General features: G+C 43.7%; 1 protein-coding gene across 2 annotated transcripts; it reads left to right on the top strand.

Annotated features, from left to right (window-relative positions):
* Positions 1 to 973: 973 nt before the first annotated feature.
* WDSUB1 (WD repeat, sterile alpha motif and U-box domain containing 1) lies at positions 974 to 21,368 on the top strand. 2 transcript variants are annotated; one of them, XM_075829319.1, is made up of 11 exons: positions 974 to 1,053; positions 7,364 to 7,771; positions 9,080 to 9,264; positions 10,699 to 10,791; positions 10,873 to 10,966; positions 13,546 to 13,579; positions 14,843 to 14,883; positions 16,014 to 16,120; positions 17,677 to 17,856; positions 17,953 to 18,093; positions 19,974 to 21,368. In XM_075829319.1, the coding sequence occupies exons 2-11, from the start codon at positions 7,374 to 7,376 to the stop codon at positions 20,150 to 20,152; spliced, it is 1,452 nt and encodes a 483-aa protein (XP_075685434.1). In that variant the 5' UTR covers positions 974 to 1,053; positions 7,364 to 7,373; the 3' UTR covers positions 20,153 to 21,368. The 2 variants fall into 2 exon arrangements, with proteins under 2 accessions (XP_075685434.1, XP_075685433.1); XM_075829318.1 differs by having other exon boundaries at positions 17,671 to 17,856.
* The last annotated feature ends 87 nt before the right edge of the window (positions 21,369 to 21,455 follow it).

The following is a 21,455-nucleotide window of genomic DNA, read 5'->3' as shown; positions in this document are numbered from 1 at the left end:
ATTCGTTTTCTGTCTTACTCTAAACTATTTTTGGTAGGTTTGCCCTGAGGAAAGTTTTTTTTCTGGGGTGCCTCGAGTCCAAAAAGGTTGGGAAACTCTGAACTAGGCTACAGGATCACGCCGGCCTACGCAAGGATCCCGTCGTGGAGCAGCTCAGTTCGTTGCAGGAACGGGGCCTAGGTGAGTAAAAAAATGTTTTATTTGGGGGCACTGTCTACAAGGGGGAGGTCGAGAGCTCTATGACACTGTCTACATGAGAGAGGTGGGGGGCGGTATGGCACGATCTACAAGGGGGTGGTGGGGGGATGTATGGCACTGTCTACAAGGAGGAGGTGGGGGATTATGGCACAATCTACAGGGAGCACTATATACAAGAGGGGGGCTGTATGTGGCAGCCAGGGGAGGGGGGAATTATACTGTGCAGAGGCCACTAAACGGACATTATACTGTGTAGGGGTACTAGAGGGATCAATATACTGTGTGTGGCACTTAGCGGGGCATAATACAGTGTGGGCACAATTAGAGGAAAAAAGACTGTCCTTGAAGGGGTTATAATATATTATATTATTAAATATTATTATACTGTATGGGGGGGGCACTAAAGGGGCATTATACTGTGTGGGGGCACTACATGGGGCATTATACTTTTTTATGGGGCATTTTACTTTTTTATGGGTCATTTTTTTTATGATGGGGTGGGGCGCTGAAAGATAATGCCTAGTTAGGGCAGCATACACCTGTTGACAAGTTCCTAGACAAAAACAGTGAAAGGTCCCTTTAAATGTATAAATAAACCTGCATTCACTTAAATTTAAAAAAAGAAACAAAAAAAATGATATTTCCAAAGAAAACAATGGTTACATAACTGGCTGCTGTGTATCCTGCCCGCACATGGAGTCACATGACCCACACAGGAGAGCTCCACGTGACTCCGCTATCATCACAGAGACTGATACTGACACAGAACGCAGGGAGGTATGGGAGTGACGTCATCTCCGTGTCCCTCACTGCTGCGCACGCCCCGCCCACTGCTGGCGAGGACCGCTCCGTCAGGTGAGTGCGCTGCGTAGTGGTGGTCTGGACTGGACCACTTGGCGACGCGACGATAGGGACAGGATTTACCCGTTCCTTACTTTATTCTAGTCGATATTTTCCGTTTCCGGGCTAGAATGTTTTGCATTACCGAGCTAAATATAAACGTTCCCTTATTGTGTGCGGCATGTGTGTGAGCCCCAGATCGTTAATCCAGCGACCCCTATCCTAAGTAGTGTGCAACCCCAGATGCCCGCTACTTACCACATGAAAGTCTGTAGGTCATGCTGTTACTAGGCAACAACTACATGGAGCCCAATGCATAGATAATATAATGAATAAGCAATAGTCAAGTCAGACAGGTCTCAAGCGGGCACATTTCCTGATACTGGCGCAGCGCGTAGCGATATATTAGTAGGTTATTACAGTGTATTTTGCTCTGCGTTCTCCAAGACGTCACGCTTTGATGAAAGAATACAGTGTAGCAATTGGTTGTACCTGACGCCGGTCACTGCAGACTTGTATAAGGCCAGGGCTACCCGGCGTCTATGGTTGCGTGATGTCGAATGTCTAGTTTTTCACATTGAAGTCACATGACTATTTTAGGGTGTGATTTGGTTGTGCGTTGCATGCGATTTAGGATTTACAACATCCATAAAACACCCCAATGCGATTTACTATAGTGGAAAAGTCACTTGCATTCTGCAACCAAAAATCCAGCAGATTTTGTCGTGGTCGCGTCACTTAGCGTGTAGTTAGGGCCTGTGCACATCATGGTTTTTTTGGTTTACGTTAAACGTGTCCATAGGGCTCCATTAGCCCAGCGGAGGCCAAAAGAATGTCCTTTTGGCTCGTATACCTTTTTTGTGGAAGATGAAATAGTGTGGTATACTAGGTACCTTTTTTGTGGAAGATGAAATAGTGTGGTATACTAGGTTATTTCATCGTGAGGGATCCCCCAAAAAGGTATATGTTAAACGTATACTTCGGGGAGCCTCCCAATTGCAGGAGTTCCTGGGAAGAGCATCAGGTAGCCTCCGTCCCGGGTATTCCAGCCCGTGAAACCCCCTGATGTCACTGTCCATATGTAGACATTGGTGTTAGGGGCTTTCTTCTATCGACTCCCCAGCCAGAGCATAGGTAGCGCTCTGGCCAGACTGGAGGAGCCCCTGACGTCACTGTCTATTCATGGACAGTGATGTCAGGGAATCCTCTGTGAGCAGAATCCCCTGCCAGAGAGTTGCCAACTGTCTAGCCAGGGATTTCAGGATCTTAAAGCTCCTAACGTCATTGTCCATATAGTTAAGGGCTTCTCTAGGCCCGGAGTCCCCGGCCAGAGCGCTTGCAAGGTCTCCGGCATGGTAGCTCCTGACATCACGGTCCATATATGGACAGTGATGTCAGCAGCTTCCTCAGGCACGGCGCTTCTAGTAGCACTCTGCACTGGGCGTTCGGACAACGTATCCCATTGAATGCCTATACAGTGGGATATGTTGCTGCCTTCCGTCATGCGTCAGGACTCTTCCCGACCTATACCTCCAACTGAAGAAAAAAAATGTGAACCAGACCTTACGCAACCACATTCACAGGCATTACGTACGATGTTGTAATGTGACTAAAGTCGCCGTGTAGCACAAGCCTACGTTGCACATCAAAGCCACACCACTTTTTCCCAGACTGAATTTACGTAATTGTATAGATATTTATGCCAGAAGACATGTATGTGCTGAATCGTGTATAGCAGGGTTCAGCAACCTTCGGCACTCTACATCTTGTGAAACTACAACTCCCAGCATGCTTTGACCAAAGCTTTATTATTCCTGCCAAAGGCTGTCAGGGCATGCTGGGAATTGTAGTTTTACAACAGCTGGAGAGCCGCAGGTTGCTGACCCTTGATTCTTTGTGTAAGCCTCAAATAATGTTGCACGAATGAATGAACAGACAAAAATGATCAATAAGGCCGATAATAAACTCTCATACTGATAATCTAAGTGCCTGCGTGACACATCTATTTTATCTGCCTAATGGACCAACCTCAAATGTATAGAACATTTTATTTTTTAAATGATCTCCATTGGATAAAATGGCGCTTGGCAAATAAATCAGCACGCAGATGTATAAATTGGTGCCGTATGTTGGATCGTGTGTACTAAAGCCTGATATGTTGCACAAATGTCTCAAAATAAATAAAACATCTCATCTGCAACAGTATTGTTCGAATGATTACATAGAAGAATGTTTGTCTTTGTGTCCAGCCATCCCAGATTTACAGCACATATTGCACAACAAAAAGTTGCTGATCCCTATACAGTGCAAACCACTGTATGGCCCTGTTCACACTGAGTTTTTTTGCAGGCAGAATTTGACCTATCTGCGTTTTATTGCCGTGGTTTTCGATGCGGTTTTCTGCTTCCCATTAATTTCAATGGTAGGTCAGAGGCGGAAACCGCAGCAAGAAAGGACATGCTGATTTTTTTTTTTTCCGCGAGCTGCTGAAAGCCACCCGGGGATCAGCTCTTTTTAAGGGGCCGCAGCGCTCATGTGACACTGCTTTCCCTTCATTCCTTACATGCTTCATACTGTAAATTGCTGACACACTTGTAGCGACGGTTCACAGTATTACAGCCGTCTCCTATGAATGGTAGAAGCCTGTAATACTGTGAGCAGCCGCTTCAAGTGTCTCAGTGATTCACAGTACGGAGCAGTGACCAGAATGAAGGAGAAGCAGCATGAGCGCCGGAATGAAGGAGAAGCAGCATGAGCGCCGGAATGAAGGAGAAGCAGCATGAGCGCCGGAATGAAGGAGAAGCAGCATGAGCGCCGGAATGAAGGAGAAGCAGCATGAGCGCCGGAATGAAGGAGAAGCAGCATGAGCGCCGGAATGAAGGAGAAGCAGCAAGAGCGCCGGAATGAAGGAGAAGCAGCATGAGCGCCGGAATGGAGAAGCAGCAAGAGCGCCGGAATGAAGGAGAAGCAGCATGAGCGCCGGAATGAAGGAGAAGCAGCATGAGCGCCGGAATGAAGGAGAAGCAGCATGAGCGCCGGAATGGAGAAGCAGCAAGAGCGCCGGAATGAAGGAGAAGCAGCATGAGCGCTGCGGCATCTTCAAAACAGCTGGATCCAATTCTGTTTTTGGCAAAAGAACACAAATAAATAACATTTATTTTAATATCACACTAAAAGCAATATTATAAAAAAAAATTCATACAAAATCTTCAGCAAATCTGCACTGTGTAAAGATGTAATGGAAAGAGGCAATTCAGTAATCAAGCTCATCAAGAACATAGGGGTCACAAAGAATTATGGAATGCCTCGCCCTCCTCCATGCCAGTTTCTTCCTAGGAATGGGAAAAATAAAATTAGTTTCCCTACAGTAGAAAAAGTTGGGTATTAATGGCCGTTGCTCATTATTTATTGGGATGTTATGTGATATATGTTGACCTATGCAACTGTTGTCATAGAATAGGTGAAGAGCATATATCAAGTGTGCATACATTACAACACACATGGACAGTGACAGGAGCTACTTTGGATCCTAAAGAAAAGAGAGACGTATACTTTTGTGGTTCTCTATTTAAAAAAAAATAAAAAAATCACAACATTAAAGGGGTTGTCAGAGATAAAATGACTGGGTTAATGCATGTAATTTATAAATTTAAATACATTTGCAATATACTTACATTTTCCAAAGTGAAGTAAAGCACCAGGTATGATGACTACATTTGTAACGTATAGTCCAATTTTAACTTTTGACAGGAGGGTCATTTTAACGTCTGTTTACAGAGTGAGTGATGAGGTGACATGCTCAGAGCTTCAGTAGTCGTGAGCACACCTGTGATGTACGAATATGAAACCTCCAAATTTAAAAGAGAACACTGGATCAGGAGTTACCACTCACTTAAATGGGTTGTCTGAGATAAAATGACTGTGTTAATGTTTGTAATTTATTAATGTAAATACATTTGTAATATTCTTACATTTTCCAAATTGGCCCCGTTTGCAGATTCTGCCGTGGGGTACTTGACGGGTGACGTCACTCTCTGGCCGCTGTGTTGATCCTCAATTCTTTTCCAGGTATACGACACGTCACTTGTGCCGTGTATGGGCTGTTCAGCTGTACCGCCTGTAACGCGCATGCGCTGTCCCTGCTGTTCTCGCGGTTCCTGCAGTTCTGCGGTACAACAGAACAGCCCATACACGGCACGTCACAAGTGACGTGTCGTATACCTGGAAAAGAATTGAAGATCAACACAGCGGCCAGAGAGTGACGTCACCCGTCAAGTACCCCACGGCAGGATCTGGAAACGGGGCCAATTTGGAAAATGTAAGAATATTACAAATGTATTTACATTAATAAATTACAAACATTAACACAGTCATTTTATCTCGGACAACCCCTTTAAGTGAGTGGTAACTCCTGATCCAGTGTTCTCTTTTAAATTTGGTGGTTTCATATTCGTACATCACAGGTGTGCTCACGACTACTGAAGCTCTGAGCATGTCACCTCATCACTCACTCCATAAACATAGACGTTAAAATGACCCTCCTGTCAAAAGTTTAAATTTGACTATACGTTGCAAATGTATACTCTTCATACCTGGTGCTTTACTTCTAAACAATCCTGCCACCGTTTTCAGTGTTCTAGTCCCACGTTGTCATCTTTCTAAAATGGTCACCACAGTCTGACTTCCCTATGTAGAGCGTTCTTAGGAAGTCTGAGACACGCCCACTCGGCATCATCGGCGATGGTCCTTAGGAGCTCAGCGGAGTCGGGGGCATCTCAGACTCTCTAAGAACGCTCTACATAGCGAAGTCTGAGACTGTGGTGGCCATTTTAGAAAGATGACAATGGGGGACCAGAACGGTGGCGGGATCGTTCAGAAGGTGGACGCTATGTATTATGATTGTACTGTACATTTGCAATGTATAGTCAAATTTACACTTTTGACCAGCGGGTCGCTTTAAATGATACAATTCTCACTGTGGGAACTTATTATTGAGTTTTATGTATTCGGTTAGAGCTACACGATGACTTTGGCTGGTCTCGCAGCCAAATATCCCTGTGTGTCCCTGCACGTAATTAAAGTAATTGTAGTCGCATTGTCCACAGAGTCGCAAGAAATCCAGCAGGTTTGGATTTCTTGCGGTAGTTGTAGCAGCCTACAGGTCGCAATGCAACCACATTAACTTTAATTACACGCGATGCACTCGGGTACACAGAGATGTGTCGCAGCCAAAGTCGCCGTGTAGCCTTAATAATTTGCTCTTAGCTCCCCTTAGTGGAGACTGCTAGGTGTCTATCTTTTAAAGAGGATCTGCCACATCCCCTAACATATTTAGGCCTCGTTCACATCTACGTTGGGGTCCTGTTCTGACGTTTCGTCTGAGCTTTTCGTCAGAACGGGACACTGAACAGACACAAACGGAAACCTCTGGTTTCCGTCTGTGTCAGTTTGTGTCTGTTTAGGGTCCCGTTCTGACTGAAAGCTCCGATGGAACGTCAGAACGGGACCCCAACGCAGATGTGAACGAGGCCTAATCCATAGCTTACCAGCCGCTGCCATGCCGGTTTCCTATTACTGCCAGCCACCCACGTTCTTCTGCAATCGGACCCGCTAGTTTCGGTGGCCTGCAAGACTAGACTGTCAGGTGGGCGGTCCCCAGCGCTCAGTGTCCATCTCTGAGATTGACAGGGAGCGCTGGGGACCACCCACTTGACAGTCTACTCTTACAGGCCACCGAAACTAGCAGGTCCGATTGCAGGGAACGTGGGTGGCTGGCAGTAATAGGAAACCATTGCTGCAGTGGCCGGTAAGATTCCAGCTGGTTTGCTATGTTTGAGAACGTGACAGATCCCCTTTAGTTCTATGTTTATGCAGAGTATTTGAAGCTCTGTATCAGATAAATGGAGCATTGACTATTCTAAAAATATTATAAAATGAATCAGACCTATTTTAACAAACAAAATGTTTTTCCAGTGGACGTTTCCTTTAAGAAAGTCTTGTGGGACACAATCATTGGGCGCTCAGGCCTAGTGAAACTTTGAGGGGATTTTCATCAAGTAAATTCTTTCCAGACATCACTGTGTAGGGGCATTGTTGGCTACGGGCATTATTAAATATCATACATGAAGTAACCAGGCGTGAGCTTAGATAGTGTGGCCGGTCCTTGTATCACCATTGGCAAAAAAACAAAACTTAGTACCAATATGTTAATTGAAAGCTTTGTAGCCATTGGTATACATATGCCACATAGTCGTTGTGCCATTGGCCTCTATCTTGGCATATACAAAATAATTAGTTAACCAAATCTCTTGTACTTGTATTCCAGATTCAGTAAAATGGTGGAATTAATCAGGACACTGGCGGATCACGTAGACGACGTAAACAGCTGTTCCTTCTCGGACTCTCTTCTTGCTACATGTTCCTTGGATAAAACTATCCGGGTTTATTCCTTAAATGACTTTAAAGAGGTATCGTTTTCACCGCTGCGAGGACACACGTACGCCGTTCATTGTTGCTGCTTTTCTCCTAATCAAGCCGTCCTGGCTTCGTGTTCAACAGATGGTAAAACGATCGTCTGGAACATGTGCAATGGGCAGATTCTGGCTTCTTTGGAGCAGCCGAGCAGTAGCCCGGTCAGAGTCTGCGGGTTTTCACCAAGTTCCCTGTATTTAGCGTCGGGCGCTGCGGACGGCTCCGTGGTGTTATGGAATGTCCCATCATTGAAATTGCACAGGTATGTGTTCTGGAGGGATGTAATAACCACACTTATCACAATCCTCACCAAGCCTCAAATCTGCCATGTGTTGGAACCAGGTAACCAAAGTGTCACGAAACTTGCCATTGGATCCTTTTTGGGTTGTTTTTTATTCATGTCACCAAAAAGTCACATTGGCTTCCATAGTAGTGTACATTTCTCCTAAAGTCTACAATGTTTTGTCCATCCCCGACATTCTCAATGTAATCCACATACTAGTATTGGGTCCCAGTCAATCCAATGTTATAAGGGATCCCCAACTATCAGACGAACGTACAAGCAGTAAAAGTTGGCTACCACTGGCCACCCCTGCCACCAGAGGAGGACATACCAGGGAGAGGTGGCTGCCGCAGTGTGCGACTCCATTATGCCCTGTGGGAGATATGGAAACCGCTTAGCGATCTTTGGGTCAGGTGATTCAACTTGTAGGTTAGGGTCTCACCATTGGGAGGCCCACCTATAAATGCCACGTATTGCTCACTTTAACATTTTCTGAAACTGAGGAAGATGGTGATGGGGCAAAAACTATCTAAAAAAAAAAAAAAAAGTGTGGAGCTGCTTGAGGGAAAAAAAACCTACCACTTTTAGTCCACATACATTTATGGCGTATAGATAGACTATACCATTATTGTCTGAACGGTAGAGTCAGGATGAAGCCATGTATGTCTGACTGAGGCGGAAGGGCACCACAACCTCTTTATTTCGGCAGTCGGGATCCAAAAGGGCAAACACATCAATCAGATATTTATGGCATGTCCTATCTATATGTCATAATTGTATTTGGTAAAAAAAACAAAAAACTCTTCAAAAGGGAATCTGTCACCTAAGAGTCTTCTGAAATTTCCCCAACAAGCGCGAAGTGTATGGCTGTGTGTGTTTTACCAAATCTTTTGCGGTGATTTTTGCAAAAATGCAAAAGGCTCCTCTGCGGTTAGCGAAAAATTGCAGCAAAAACGTGATGCTACCGCGACGTGAACACTGCCTAAGAGGGTGATTGAAGAGTACGAAACCACATTCGCATATATGTGCAATTTTGGCCCTTTGATCTGTCCTACCACAGCGTCATATAGTGGGTCTATTACTTATTTTCAGGTTGCTTTGTATATTTTTATGGGATATTAATTTGTGCCTCTTCTGCTAAATTCTGGCAACTTTCGCAATAAAAAAATAATCAAAATGTGGAAACTTCCGGCTTGTCGGGATGTTTTTTAATGCTCTGTTCATTCCTGCACTGTATCCAGCGTATGATGAGATTTACATTGTAACTTCTCCGTGTCTTTCTCCTAGATCAGGCCTGGTAAAGGACGGCTCTCTCGTGGCTTGTGCCTTCTCCCCTGGTGGAAACTTTTTTATCACCGGTTCCTCCTGTGGTGACTTAACAGCCTGGGATGAGAACATGCGATGTTTATACAATGACAAGGCTCATGATCTGGGAGTGACGTGCTGCGACTTCTCTTCACAACCGATAATTGGTCAGTACAAAAGTAAACGTAAAAAAAAGTTGTAAGAATGTCAATGTTTTGAGCAGCTTCATGTTTTATGTAATATGCAGGTTCAATATTATACTTCATAAGAGATAAAGAAATGTCAGTAGACGGGTTTTCCAGTCTTTTGGATAGGCAAGATTTAGCAAAATAGCAAACGTTTTATTACATCATCATAACAGACTATTTAAAATACAAGAGCATCACATACAATAGGGCAAACAGTGAGCTGGCTGCATCACGTTCAATATAATGTAAAGTCAAAGATGCAGATGAGCTTAATAAAGGTCCTTTTATCGGGAAAACGACACGGCAACGATCAGCCGATGAAAAGACAAACGCTCGTTAATCTGCTGATTGTATCATTTTAAATGCTTTAAATATTATTGTTATCGGCAGCACATGTCCGTGTAAACAGGGAGACGCGCTGCCGACAGGATAAAAATGCATGGGGACGAGGGATCGGAGTAACGAGCGCTCGTCCCAAAACTAGCTCCTTATGACAGGAGCAAACGAGCGCCGATCAACGAGCCCATATAAGGCTGTGTAAAAGTACCTTTAGTTGAAACAGTATCTAATGGGAACAGTATCCGCCTAGATAGTATATACGTAGATGTAGGAGACTAAAAAGTCACTAGATGCACCACAACATGAGGTACATAATACAGACCAAACTCCTGTCCACACACCACCGGAGGCGCGTTTCGCAGTCGCTACTTCAAAGGAGCTGGCATAGATTTCTGCTATAATTTATGCCAATTTTTGGCATCACTTTCCTACACCAGAAAACTGACACAGAAAAATGTAGAGATTTCCCCTAATGTCTACGCAGTGGATTTTACGCTCTGCATCAGAAAACCGAGCTCTGCCGCCTTTAAAAATGTTATTACAAAATAACTCGGCACAGAATGTTGGGCCTAAAACGACATGATAATAAAAGGTTGAGAATCCGCATAAAAAAAATACCTGCATACAGTATACAAAGCAGCTGTATCTCAAAAAAGTTAAAATAAATTTTAATAAAAAGTATTTAGAAAGTTGCACCAATCACACTGATACACATTTTTATTAAAAAACAAACAATCAAAGGTGTACATAGCCTGAGTTCAATACCAAACACAGCCTGTTGGACAAGGGTGGCGCTGTTTCTGGAAACTTTTCTAACCCCATAAAACCTCTTTAATCTTATGGCCATAAATGTTATTTTCCATCTTCACACAAGTGGAGGGTTGGACACTAAAACTTGTGAACTGCTTCGTATCTGGAACTATTTCTTTGCACCAGTTCTCATAAATGGGTCCCCCGGTATAGATGTTGCACAGAGTGAAATTTTCAAGGTATGAATATTAGCTGGACTGACAAACTGTATGTTCTGTGTATATACAAATGATCTAAATTTTGCCAATTTTTCTTTTTATTCAGACACCGCACGTGGCATTGAGTGCTTTCAGATGGCTTCTTGTGGTCAAGATAATGAAATAAGAATCTGGCTGATATCATTTGGGGATGAGAAAGGTAATGGTAATCCATGTAGTTACAGCTTTGCAGCTACATGCATATATTGCATCATTTGTGGTTTTTGTCTTTACAATAAAGGTTTTGTCATGAGATGCAAATTAACACTAAGTGGACATTCAGCTCCTGTCCTGTCCTGTGCGTTCTCCAGCGATGGGGAGACCGTCGTCTCTGGGTAAGCATTTTCTCATCGGGTATCCTTTTGGCATATGCCAGGCCGGTATGCATCTATTTTGCTGTATGCAATAGCATAGTCTACCATGCAGATGCATTTTTACCCTGGGGTCCTGTGGGCAACGTATACCTCCAATTAAGGCTAGGGTTACACAGCGACTTTGGCTGCGACACAGGTCATATGACGAAAGATTGCTGTGTCGTCCTGCCTGCATCACAGTAAATGGAAGTGAACGTGGCTGTGTTCTGACCCGCAGGTTGCCACAACAGTCGCAAAAAATCTGAATCTGCTGCGGCTGTCGCAACGCGGCTACGTTTACTTTCATTAACTTCGATGCAGGCAGGACGACACCGCGATCTTTAGTCGTGCGACCTGCATCGCGGCAAATGTCACTGCGTAGCCCAAAGGCCTAAACAAAGTGGGAACAGAGCCTAACGTAGTGACAGGTTTCCGTTTGTCACCGTTGTAACAGGGTTCCGTTGTTTTTGACTAAATCAATAGCGCAGTCGACTACGCTATTGATTCCATCAAAACAACGGAACCCTGTCAATACGGTGAAAGACGGAAACCGCTACCAAAGTTTCCGTCACCATTGAGATAAATGGTGATGCAAACTGAAGCTAAGGTTTCCGTTTGCCTTTCCGTTGAGGGGTTAACCCGACGCAAACCTCAGACGGAACCCCTCAACGGAAAGCAACGCTGATGTGAACACAGCCTAAGCTATAGGTGGTACAGAGGTAGCAGTTACACCCGGGCCCTGGAGCTTCTTGAGAGGGCCTAAAAGCATTTCAGCCACATAAGAACCAGTATTATAAAAGATATATGGTAGGTGGGGGCCCTGTTATAGATTTTGCATTGGGGCCCAGGAGCTTCAAGTTACGCCTCTGGCCTAACGTGTATGATAACAGTTGTATTGAGGCTCTCTCCATGTTCTCCTCATGTTTACATTGCTTTCCAGTGGATTCTCTGGTTTCCTCCGACACCCAAAAAACATATTAAGTTTATCATCTTTCTATGAAATTGTACTCCGTACGTGTCTGAGATAGTGAAGTAAGAGTGTGAGACCAGGAGTGATGTGAATGGTGCCAATCAGGGGCGTAACTAGAAAGATCTGGGCCCCATATGAGGCCCCCCCCCCTCTGCCAGCCAAATCTCTCCTTTCATGCAGCCCCAGGCCTTGAGGTCCCCCCCCTCTCCGCACACACAGTACCCAAGGAAAGCAAAAAACAAAGACGTCAACACAAAACGTTGTGCTCAGCCTAAAGCGCCTTCCGTGCGTTTAACTCTCCTGCAGGCAGTCCAGGCAGGCAGAGAAGAGTGAATCATGCACCTGTTGTGGCCTCCAGGCTGTGGCAGCGCCAAAAGGAGGTGGCAGAGCCACAGTGCCTGCGGGGTGGGCTATAAACATCACCGAGCCACTATGCTGATCAGCCAGCTGAGTCTTGTGTCGTTTCTGGCCACAGAAGTAACATGGGCATTACATGCAATTGGTCAGGTGGGGCAGGCGGCTCAGCCCGTAATAGTAGTCCGGTCTGTCTCCATTGGAGGTACGGCACTGGTGACCATCTCTGTACGGTGCTGTGGAATATGTTGGTACTATAAGAGAAAAATAGCAGGAAGTGAGGAGGCATGGGATAAAGTCATCTATATGTCCTATCTATTCATGAGCACCTCATTACAAATTATTAGAACATGGGGAACGTCTAAATGCAGGTTTGTGTGAGGACACTAGAGGGCAGCAACCAATTCATATTTTTCATTTATTTAAAATGCAGCTATTACACGTGTGTATACAGGAACATGTGTATTATTATATCTGTGACTGATCTCATATCCAAGCGTTTTATTTTGATACTTGATATTTTGGCTTATCTGAATCTATGAAAGTTATGTATAAACCAATATGACGGCCATTATAGTTCCCACAGAGTTAAGGCCCTTTTACACTGGGCGATTATCGTGCAGACGAGCGTTCATATAATAATAGTTGGTGATAATTGCCCTGTGTAAATTGGGCAGCGATCGGCAGATGAATGAGCAAACGCTCGATCATCTGCTGGTTGTATCGTTTTAAAAAAATGAAAAGATTATCGTTGTCGGCCGCACTTCTCCCTGTGTAAACTGGGAGACGCGCTGCCGACATGATGATAATGTATGGGGACGAGCGATCAGCGTAACAACTGGACATCCCCATACATAGCTCCTTGTGACAGGTGCAAACGAGCACCGATCAACGATGTCTCGTTGATCGGCGCTCACTGAACCGGCGCATTGTCGGCCAGTGTAAAAGGCGCTTTAGTCACCCAGTCCTTTGTGAAATATGTTACTTTTTCTGAATAATGATTTATTTTACTTTTATAAAGACTTACATTTTTGAATCTTTTGGCTTACATAGCAGAACACTGTATTTGATGTCAAATAATTCGTAGTTTATTAATATTACATGTTGTTCGTCTGATGAACACACTAAAGATCAGAGTTGATTATTACTTTGCACATAGATCTTGCTCGTGTTCGGCTGTGATATCTAGTTATGCTTTTTATGTTTTGTTTTTTTAACTTTAATTTGATTTTTACAGGTCTGTGGACAAGTCGGTTATTATTTATGGAGCAGTAAGTATTTATTTCTGTTTTAAAATAAAGTCCTTAAAGCGTATGTGCATCTACAACTGTCTTCTGATATGTTATAGAGAACATGTCAGAAGATGGCATTGATAGGGGGTCTGTGAGATGAGGGCCCCAATATTTTCTAGAATAAAGTCTTATCTCGCTGTATCTCCAGCCTGCTGATAGCAGTGTTTTCATGGTAAAAGCAGTGGGACTGTAAAGGCCCTTTTACACTGGGGGATTATCGTGCAGGCGAGCATTCGTATAACGCTCGTTGCGGATAATTGCCCTGTATACACAGGGCAGCGATCAGCATATGAACGAGCAAACGCTCGATCATCTTCCGATCGTATCGTTTTAAAAACCAAATATTATCATTGTCGGCAGTGAATCTTGGTGTGTAAACTGGGGGACGCGCTGCCGACATTATAATAAATGTATGGGGACGAGCGATCGGAGTAACGACCGCTCGTCCACATCCATAGCTCCCTGTGACAGGAGCAAACGATGGACGATGTCTCGTTGATCGGCGTTCGCTGCACCAGCCGATTTGTCGGCCGATGTAAAAAGCCCTTAAGGGTATGTTCACACAGAGTGGATACGCTGCGTAAAAGTACACAGCATGTCTGCCCTGGTCCCCGCTGGGAATTACGGCCGAAAAACCACATCAAATTGTGGGGTCGTTTTATGGCTGGAATGTCGACTGCAGCAAACAGCAGGTATAAAAACAAAGCCCATACTTACCCGTAGTCGTGGCGATGTGTCCCTCTGACGTCCTGCTGCCCGGCCTCCTGGGATGATGTTTCATTCCATGTGACTACTGCAGTCTGTGATTGGCTGCAGCAATCACATGGGATGAAACGTCATTTCTGGAGGCCTGGGTGGACGCAGGAGCAGAGAGATCTGGGTAAGTATAGACTTTTTTGCGAGTTGTGATCTTTTGCGGCGGAATCGCAGCTTTTCCACCGCAAATTGCAACATCTGCTATTTGTTCAGGGTTTTACCTCCCCATTGAATTAAACGGGGAAAATCCGCAACAGAAAACCAGCGATTCCAAAACATAAATTGACATGCTGCGGATTAAAGAAACGCACCACAGGTCAATTTATGAACGATTTTCTGGCGTGTTTTTTTTTTTTTTTTTACACCACGTGTAAATTAGAAAATTGCTATTTATACTACTTCATAATAATAGGTAAAACCAAATATTGAAATCCTATATGTACACAAAACATGTAAAAATTGTGTGGGTTTTTTTTTTTGTTGCAGAAAACCGGTTGCATCCTGCATTTCCTAACTCATCACAAACGGTGAGTAGAATTCAGCAAACTACTATTGTAGCTGTGGTGATTACTATAGTTATGTAAATGATTTTGTGGCATTGTACATGTAAACTTGTCCACAAGGAACAGATGTTGCATTAAATACAGCAGTAAGGCCCCATGCACACGACCGTAAAAATTGTCCGCAATTACGGACCCATTCAGTTCTATTGGCTGCAGACACCTTTCCATATCGCTACGGATGGGTGTTCGTGCCGTAGAAATGTTCTGAAAATTATGGAACATGTCCGTTCCTTTGCATTTTACGGGCTATGCTCCAATACTTTGTATGGGAGCACGGCCCCACAATGCAGGCGGCCGTCACGGGCTGTGATTTTACGGGCACAGCCGTGTGCATGGGGCCTAATAGGATAAACTCTTGGAAGGTATTGATTCTTCTTGCGGAGATCCAGCTGGTGTAGAGTCCATAGAGCAATGCTCCATGGGAATAAGTATGCAAAATAGCTCTCCCCCAGAAGGAAGAAAACTGTGTCTAGTGCCACCTAAAGGTGACTACCCAGTAAGTCAATGTCCAACCCTTTTATAGAGCCTTGAAACATGACTCCAGTTAATAGCCAGACACCCATCAGTAGACAGCACTGTTTCGGAGTATTTGCTGCTCATCAGTATGGAGTAGGGTTATGGTTGGCTGAGTAAGATGCCTTTGCAGCAGCTTTTGGAAGAGCTTTTGAGCTGAGTCCACTATCCTATCGGTGGGGGTAAGGGGTAGAAACTAGATGGAGAAAAATACATTGCTTTAAAATATTTTTTATTAGCGGAGGTTGTTCTGTACGATGTAAACAGCCTTACTCGGTGTTACACAGGGCTGGGAAGATTTCAACAGCGTTGGCATTTGTTACTGTCATGTAAGGAATTTGCACTAGGTGCGTATTAGAAGCTTCCAGGCTCTTCTGCCAAGAGGGGAATAATGAGACACGGTGTTCTGTGTGTGTCATATTTTCTTGTATTGGGAAACAGCAGGAGAACCAGGTAAACATGCAGCCATGATGCAGAGCAGACCTCTCTTTAATGGAGTTGTCATAGGACCTCTTACGCCAGGGTGTAGCATGGTTTAGTGTTATGCTTGTAATATAACCAGGGTGGCATTTTCTCAACAGGTATGTGACGGCCTGTGCATTAGCTCCAAACCAACCTCTGCTGGCCACGGGTTCTATGGACAAGACGGTAACTATATGGAAATTGGGGCAAACAAGTGATTCACCAGGTTAGTTCTTTTGAGTCAAGATCAACCCAAATTATTTCACATCCGCGTTTGAAGAGTTTGGTTCGTAGCAATGTAGCTTGAAAAATGGGATGTTCATATCCAAAGCAGAGCAGTCAGGAGACCGATGGATGCCAATAATTCACCCTACTTGACCATACATTTCTGGGAGCACCATGTGCCCACCATTGTTCTCCTTCACGTCATCCTGTTTGAAACAAAGTACACTAATGTAATCTTCTCACAGGTCTCCATCATTTCCTCCCATATGAAGGCATGAGATTGGCTAAAAAGTTACACATGTCCAGTAGAGCCAGGACACCTCTCTGCCTTGGAGTCCTGCAATCCAAATTTGCTTTGCAAGTGGGAAAGATTTCAGGACATCAAAAGCCTATATTTGCCAACTTAAAACAAAGAAAAAAGGTAACCTTAGGGGACCTGTAAACTCTTCAGGTGTATTTAGATGGTGAGGTGTGGTTAAAACCATTAAAAAAAAATAAATTATATATATATATATATATATATATATATATATATATATATGCGCGCATGCGGTTTCACCACTATTTGCTTTGGTTTTTGATACGGTTGCGGTTTTCACAGGTGAAACACATTAAATGATATGGTCACTAATCTTTCAACAAGCTTTTCATAAGATATATTACAAAGTTTCTTATATTTGCTTGTACTATTGATTTTTATTAGAGGGGGAAAAAAAGCCTCTCCACATATCAGGCGGCATTCCTCCCCCTTCCTTTCTAACTGTTCACTAACTATGAATTTACTGCTAAATCCACCTTGTCAAGACAAAACAGGCTATCAGCTCAGAGTGATATGGTTACACCTGCCCATAGAAGTCTATGGAGTGGGGAGGAGGGAACAGGAGACGAGTGAGAGAGAGAGACACAGATGTGGCAACAGCTTCTAGTAAGTGTTATATCTCACTACAGTGCTGAATTTACAGCTACACTGCTATATAATGTCCTCCAGGCTACTACTGCGTGCGTGCGTGTATACATCCTGCTCTCCTATCTATCAATGTGTGCAGTGTATGGGAGACATGATAGCAGTTAGACTCCACTCACTAACTCAGGGAAAATTGAGAATTAGCGATAGAGACTGCAGGATACAAGTCATATATAGTGTTATTGTTCATGTATATACATGTGACAGCTTATTGTCAATGCTTAAATTCACCTGAAAGGTTAAGTACCTTTTTTACATGTTTCACCTGTAAAAACTGCATGTGTTTTTTTTGACACGGCTCTTTAAAGCGGCTTTAAATGCAACATCTGAATATACCCTTATTCACTGATTACATATGGGACAACATGGTCACCAGTCATCTTTATGGGCTCATTTACATGATTGTATCGGAGGTCCATGAGCCCTAAAGTCTTTGAAAAATGTAAGTTTAGGGGTAATGACTTTTCATTATTTCTAACCAGCAGTTGGTCCTTACCATTAGTGTACAATGTTCTCTCCCAACCACATATGAGTTATGTCTAAATCTATACTCTCCACATGAAGGTTATGGTTGGGTTTGTTTTGAGTTCCAGCTGCCAGAATAAGGAGGAAATCAGAGATTCGTGTTGAATCCTGGACAGAGGACGATGTCAGAACGTGGTTAGCAAACGAGAGCCTGGCAGAGGTAGAACAGCGCTTCAGCGCAAACAACATCGATGGTAAAGAATTACTTGGCCTCACCAAGTCAATTCTGCTGCATGATCTCAAGATAGGTACGACATAATGTGGATGAAAACTTAACATTCTCTGGAAACAGACGTTATCTTTAGACTTGTGACTGGGCCTGATCATTATGTTTGCTTTGGCAGAGTCCTTAGGGATGAGAAATAAGATATTGAGGAAAATTGAAGACCTAAAAAGCAAAATGAAAGCAGCATCTTCTAACATCCCAGAGGAACTGCTCTGCCCCATCACGTGTGAAATCATGAAGGATCCGGTCATTGCATCTGGTAACGTTACATAAAGTAGATCAACTGATTTAAGTTATCAAGAGACTTCAGTCAGTTGGCATGAACAAAGAAACTTCAGTAACCCATTAAAGGTGTTGTCTCATCATCAAAACTAAGCCGGCCCATCGATCAGCTGATTGCCAGGCGTCCAGCATCTTCAACCATGGCGATCAGCTGCGGGGCAAATGTAGTATTACATAGCAGTTATTTAAACAAATAGCCCATCCATGTATTACACGGACAGCTAGGTCCACCAGAGCGGGAGCTGTGGATATTTATCGACTCTCCGCTCTGGCTTATAGGGAAGGGGTCCTACCTCCAATGTCCATATGTCCCATTAGGGCATATGGAAAGGGTAGATTTTAGAGACAACCACTAATGCTACCCATCACTTTGCCTATAAGGGTTGTCACCCAGCTTTTCACCCACCAATTAGTATCAACATTGCAATATAGGGAGGCATTCCTACTGCTATCCTTTCCTTTACTCCTCTGGCTTTGTGTCTGAGTAGTTCTGTCTTTCTTTTTTTGAGCTCCAGGATTATATTTATCAGCCAGGAATAGCCGTTGCATAAGGAGTTAAGTTTTCCTGGTTGCCTGAAAAACAAGTTAACGGAAATGATTGTCAGCCCCAATTAATTAGCACGTCACGTCCCTGTTCCTTTTCTTCCTATTTACACATGAAAGCATTTGGCCGACCAGGGACTTCTGAGAGCATCTTAGATTATTCCTGTGACAGATCTGTGATAAATTCACAAAATAGTTTCAGACTCACACTGATGGATGATTTGCACAAAACAACTTTTCTGTTATCAAAAGCTCCGTTGCAATTATTCCATGAGGGATGGTGCATTTTAACTCTTAAATATACCGTTTTGCAAAGGGTGTGTGTATAAATATTTTTTGGGGGTGATACAAATTTATCACACATAGATTAAGATAGTATCGTCCACTGAATACATCACATTGATCACTCACAGGGGGTCACTAGCTATTTAAAAAAACAAAAAAAAACTCACCAGGCCAGGCTGCCATTAGAACTGATCGAGTGGGAGGAAGTGCAGCCCGTCAGGACCAGTCATGTCCACCAACCCAATTCTTAAGAAACAAGAATTTCTCTCTTTAAGGCCAGATTCACACAACTGTAATCGGCTGCATTTCTGCACCTATATTAGTCGGAAAACCCAGCCCGAGTGCATCTAATAGCCAGAAATAACATTATTATGAGGGCATGTTCACACGTGTTTTCAGACATAATTCAGGCGTTTTACACCTCGAATTACACCTGAAAAAACGCCCCTAATACGCCTACAACTATCTGGTCATTACTTTCAATGGGCATTACGATGTTCTGCTCCCACGAGCCTTTATTTTACGCGTCGCTGTCAAAATATGGCACGTAAAATGACAGCTCGTCAAAAGAAGTGCAGGACACTTCTTGGGACGTTTTGAGGCATTTTTCATTTACGTCCGTAAAAAAACGCAGTGAAAAACGCGAGTTGTTAAAAAAAAAAAAACTTCTGAAAATCAGGAGCTGTTTTCGCCTGAAACAGCTCCGTATTTTCCAGATGTTTTTGGTCACTGCGTGTGAACATACCCTAACATTGACAATTCGAGAGTAGAAAGTGTGCACTGAGACGGTACAATCGCATCAACTAGTCCAACATTAGTAGGGCCTCCTACAGTGTAATGTATGTTAAGGAGCCTCTACTGGTGGTTTTTTTTTTTGGGGGGGGGTTTGATTGCACCAATCTTACAAAATATCAAGAAACCGCTTTATGTGAATAGCTATTGCCTACAAACCGGCTGCATTGGTGTTTATTATACCACGATGTTCGGCGCCCCGTCTACCTAATCATGCTTATCTTCTTAAAAATGCAGATGGTTATTCGTATGAGAGAAAAGCTATTGAATTCTGGATCAGTACAAAGAAGACCAGTCCCATGACCAATCTTCCCTTAGAGAACCTTCTCCTCACGCCCAACAGGACACTAAAGATGGCACTGAACCGCTGGGTAGACATCAGGCCGGAGCCAAGAAACAGTCATATTTTATCCTGAAATAAGCTGGTGTCTACCTACGGGCAACTTTCAGCACTAACAATTGACAACATAGCTGCCATTTCTGTACGTGGCATTACAATGCAGAACTCACAGATGGAAGCCGCTTTTCATAGAAGAAAAATGTTTAAACCATGACCATTCCAGCAGCGGTAAGTCATGTTCTCTGTATACCAGGTATATTTTGGAAAAATCATCTAGTTGATCGTTCTAAACACTGAAATTTAAGAACAGGTCGCCTTGCAGCACTGGGGTCCTGGGTTAGAATCTGGAACATCCACATGGAGTTGGTACGCCCGTTGTTTGCGTAGATTTACTTCAGAATTCTCTGGTTTCCTCCCACACTCCAAAAACATACGGATAGGTCATTTAGCTTCCTATGTGTGCACCAGACATAGGGAAAGCATAAAGTGTCATCAGATTCCGCACCGTTCATATAAGCAACAGAAAATCAATTATTGTGATATTGATCACTGACCAGTGCGGGCTTACAGTCCCGGTGACACGTTTGTATTTATGTAATATGTGCAACAACACTTCAACCATCCCTGTATAAAAAAAACTAAAAAAAACGCAGGTCTAATTTTTTTCAAGTTCTAGTTTGGCGCTATATAAGTAACTGAAATAAATAAATATCTGCTTTCAAAATTCTGCTGGTTGTCCTTGGAAAGAGACAATAGTGATCTCTATTCTGCTGTCAGACATGTGACTTGGGCTACGGCTGTGTGCATGAGGCCTGACAGCTCGAGGAGTGTCCTCCGCAATCACAGACCATGCACACAGAAGATGTGGATTTATTTCAATGGGGCCGGACTGCAATTACGGACCGTAAAACAACTTGTCCTGAGTTTTTGCGGCCCTCACACGTCCGTGTAAACCACGGGTGTGGGCACGGGCCCATAGAAATGAATGGGTCTGCAATTCATCCGCGTTTTTGCGGATTTATTGCAGACGCGAATACAAATGCTTTGCTCTAATGCCTGTTCCAAATGGCTGTAATACGGCTGCAGTTTGGTTCAGTAGAACAGTGTGAGGTCCATGTGTTGCGGCTGTAACACGGAGCCTAAGCTGCAGCCCTAAGGGTATGTTCACACGCTGAGAGGCAGTTACGTGTGAAAAGACAGACTGTTAACAGCTGCCTCGTTTCACACGTAAAAGCTCCTCCTCGTAATTTACGAGGCGTCTGAGACGCTCGTAAACCTTGAGCCGTGCTTCATTGATTTCAATGAAGAACGGCTCAAATTACGTGGCAAAGAAGTGCCCTGCACTTCTTTGCCGAGGCAGTAAATTTACGGGTCGTCGT

This window comes from Rhinoderma darwinii, chromosome 6 (assembly GCF_050947455.1).
Source record: "Rhinoderma darwinii isolate aRhiDar2 chromosome 6, aRhiDar2.hap1, whole genome shotgun sequence".
Classification (NCBI taxonomy): domain Eukaryota; kingdom Metazoa; phylum Chordata; class Amphibia; order Anura; family Rhinodermatidae; genus Rhinoderma; species Rhinoderma darwinii.
Note: the sequence above shows the minus strand (reverse complement) of the source record. Positions and strands in the feature narration are given on the sequence as shown.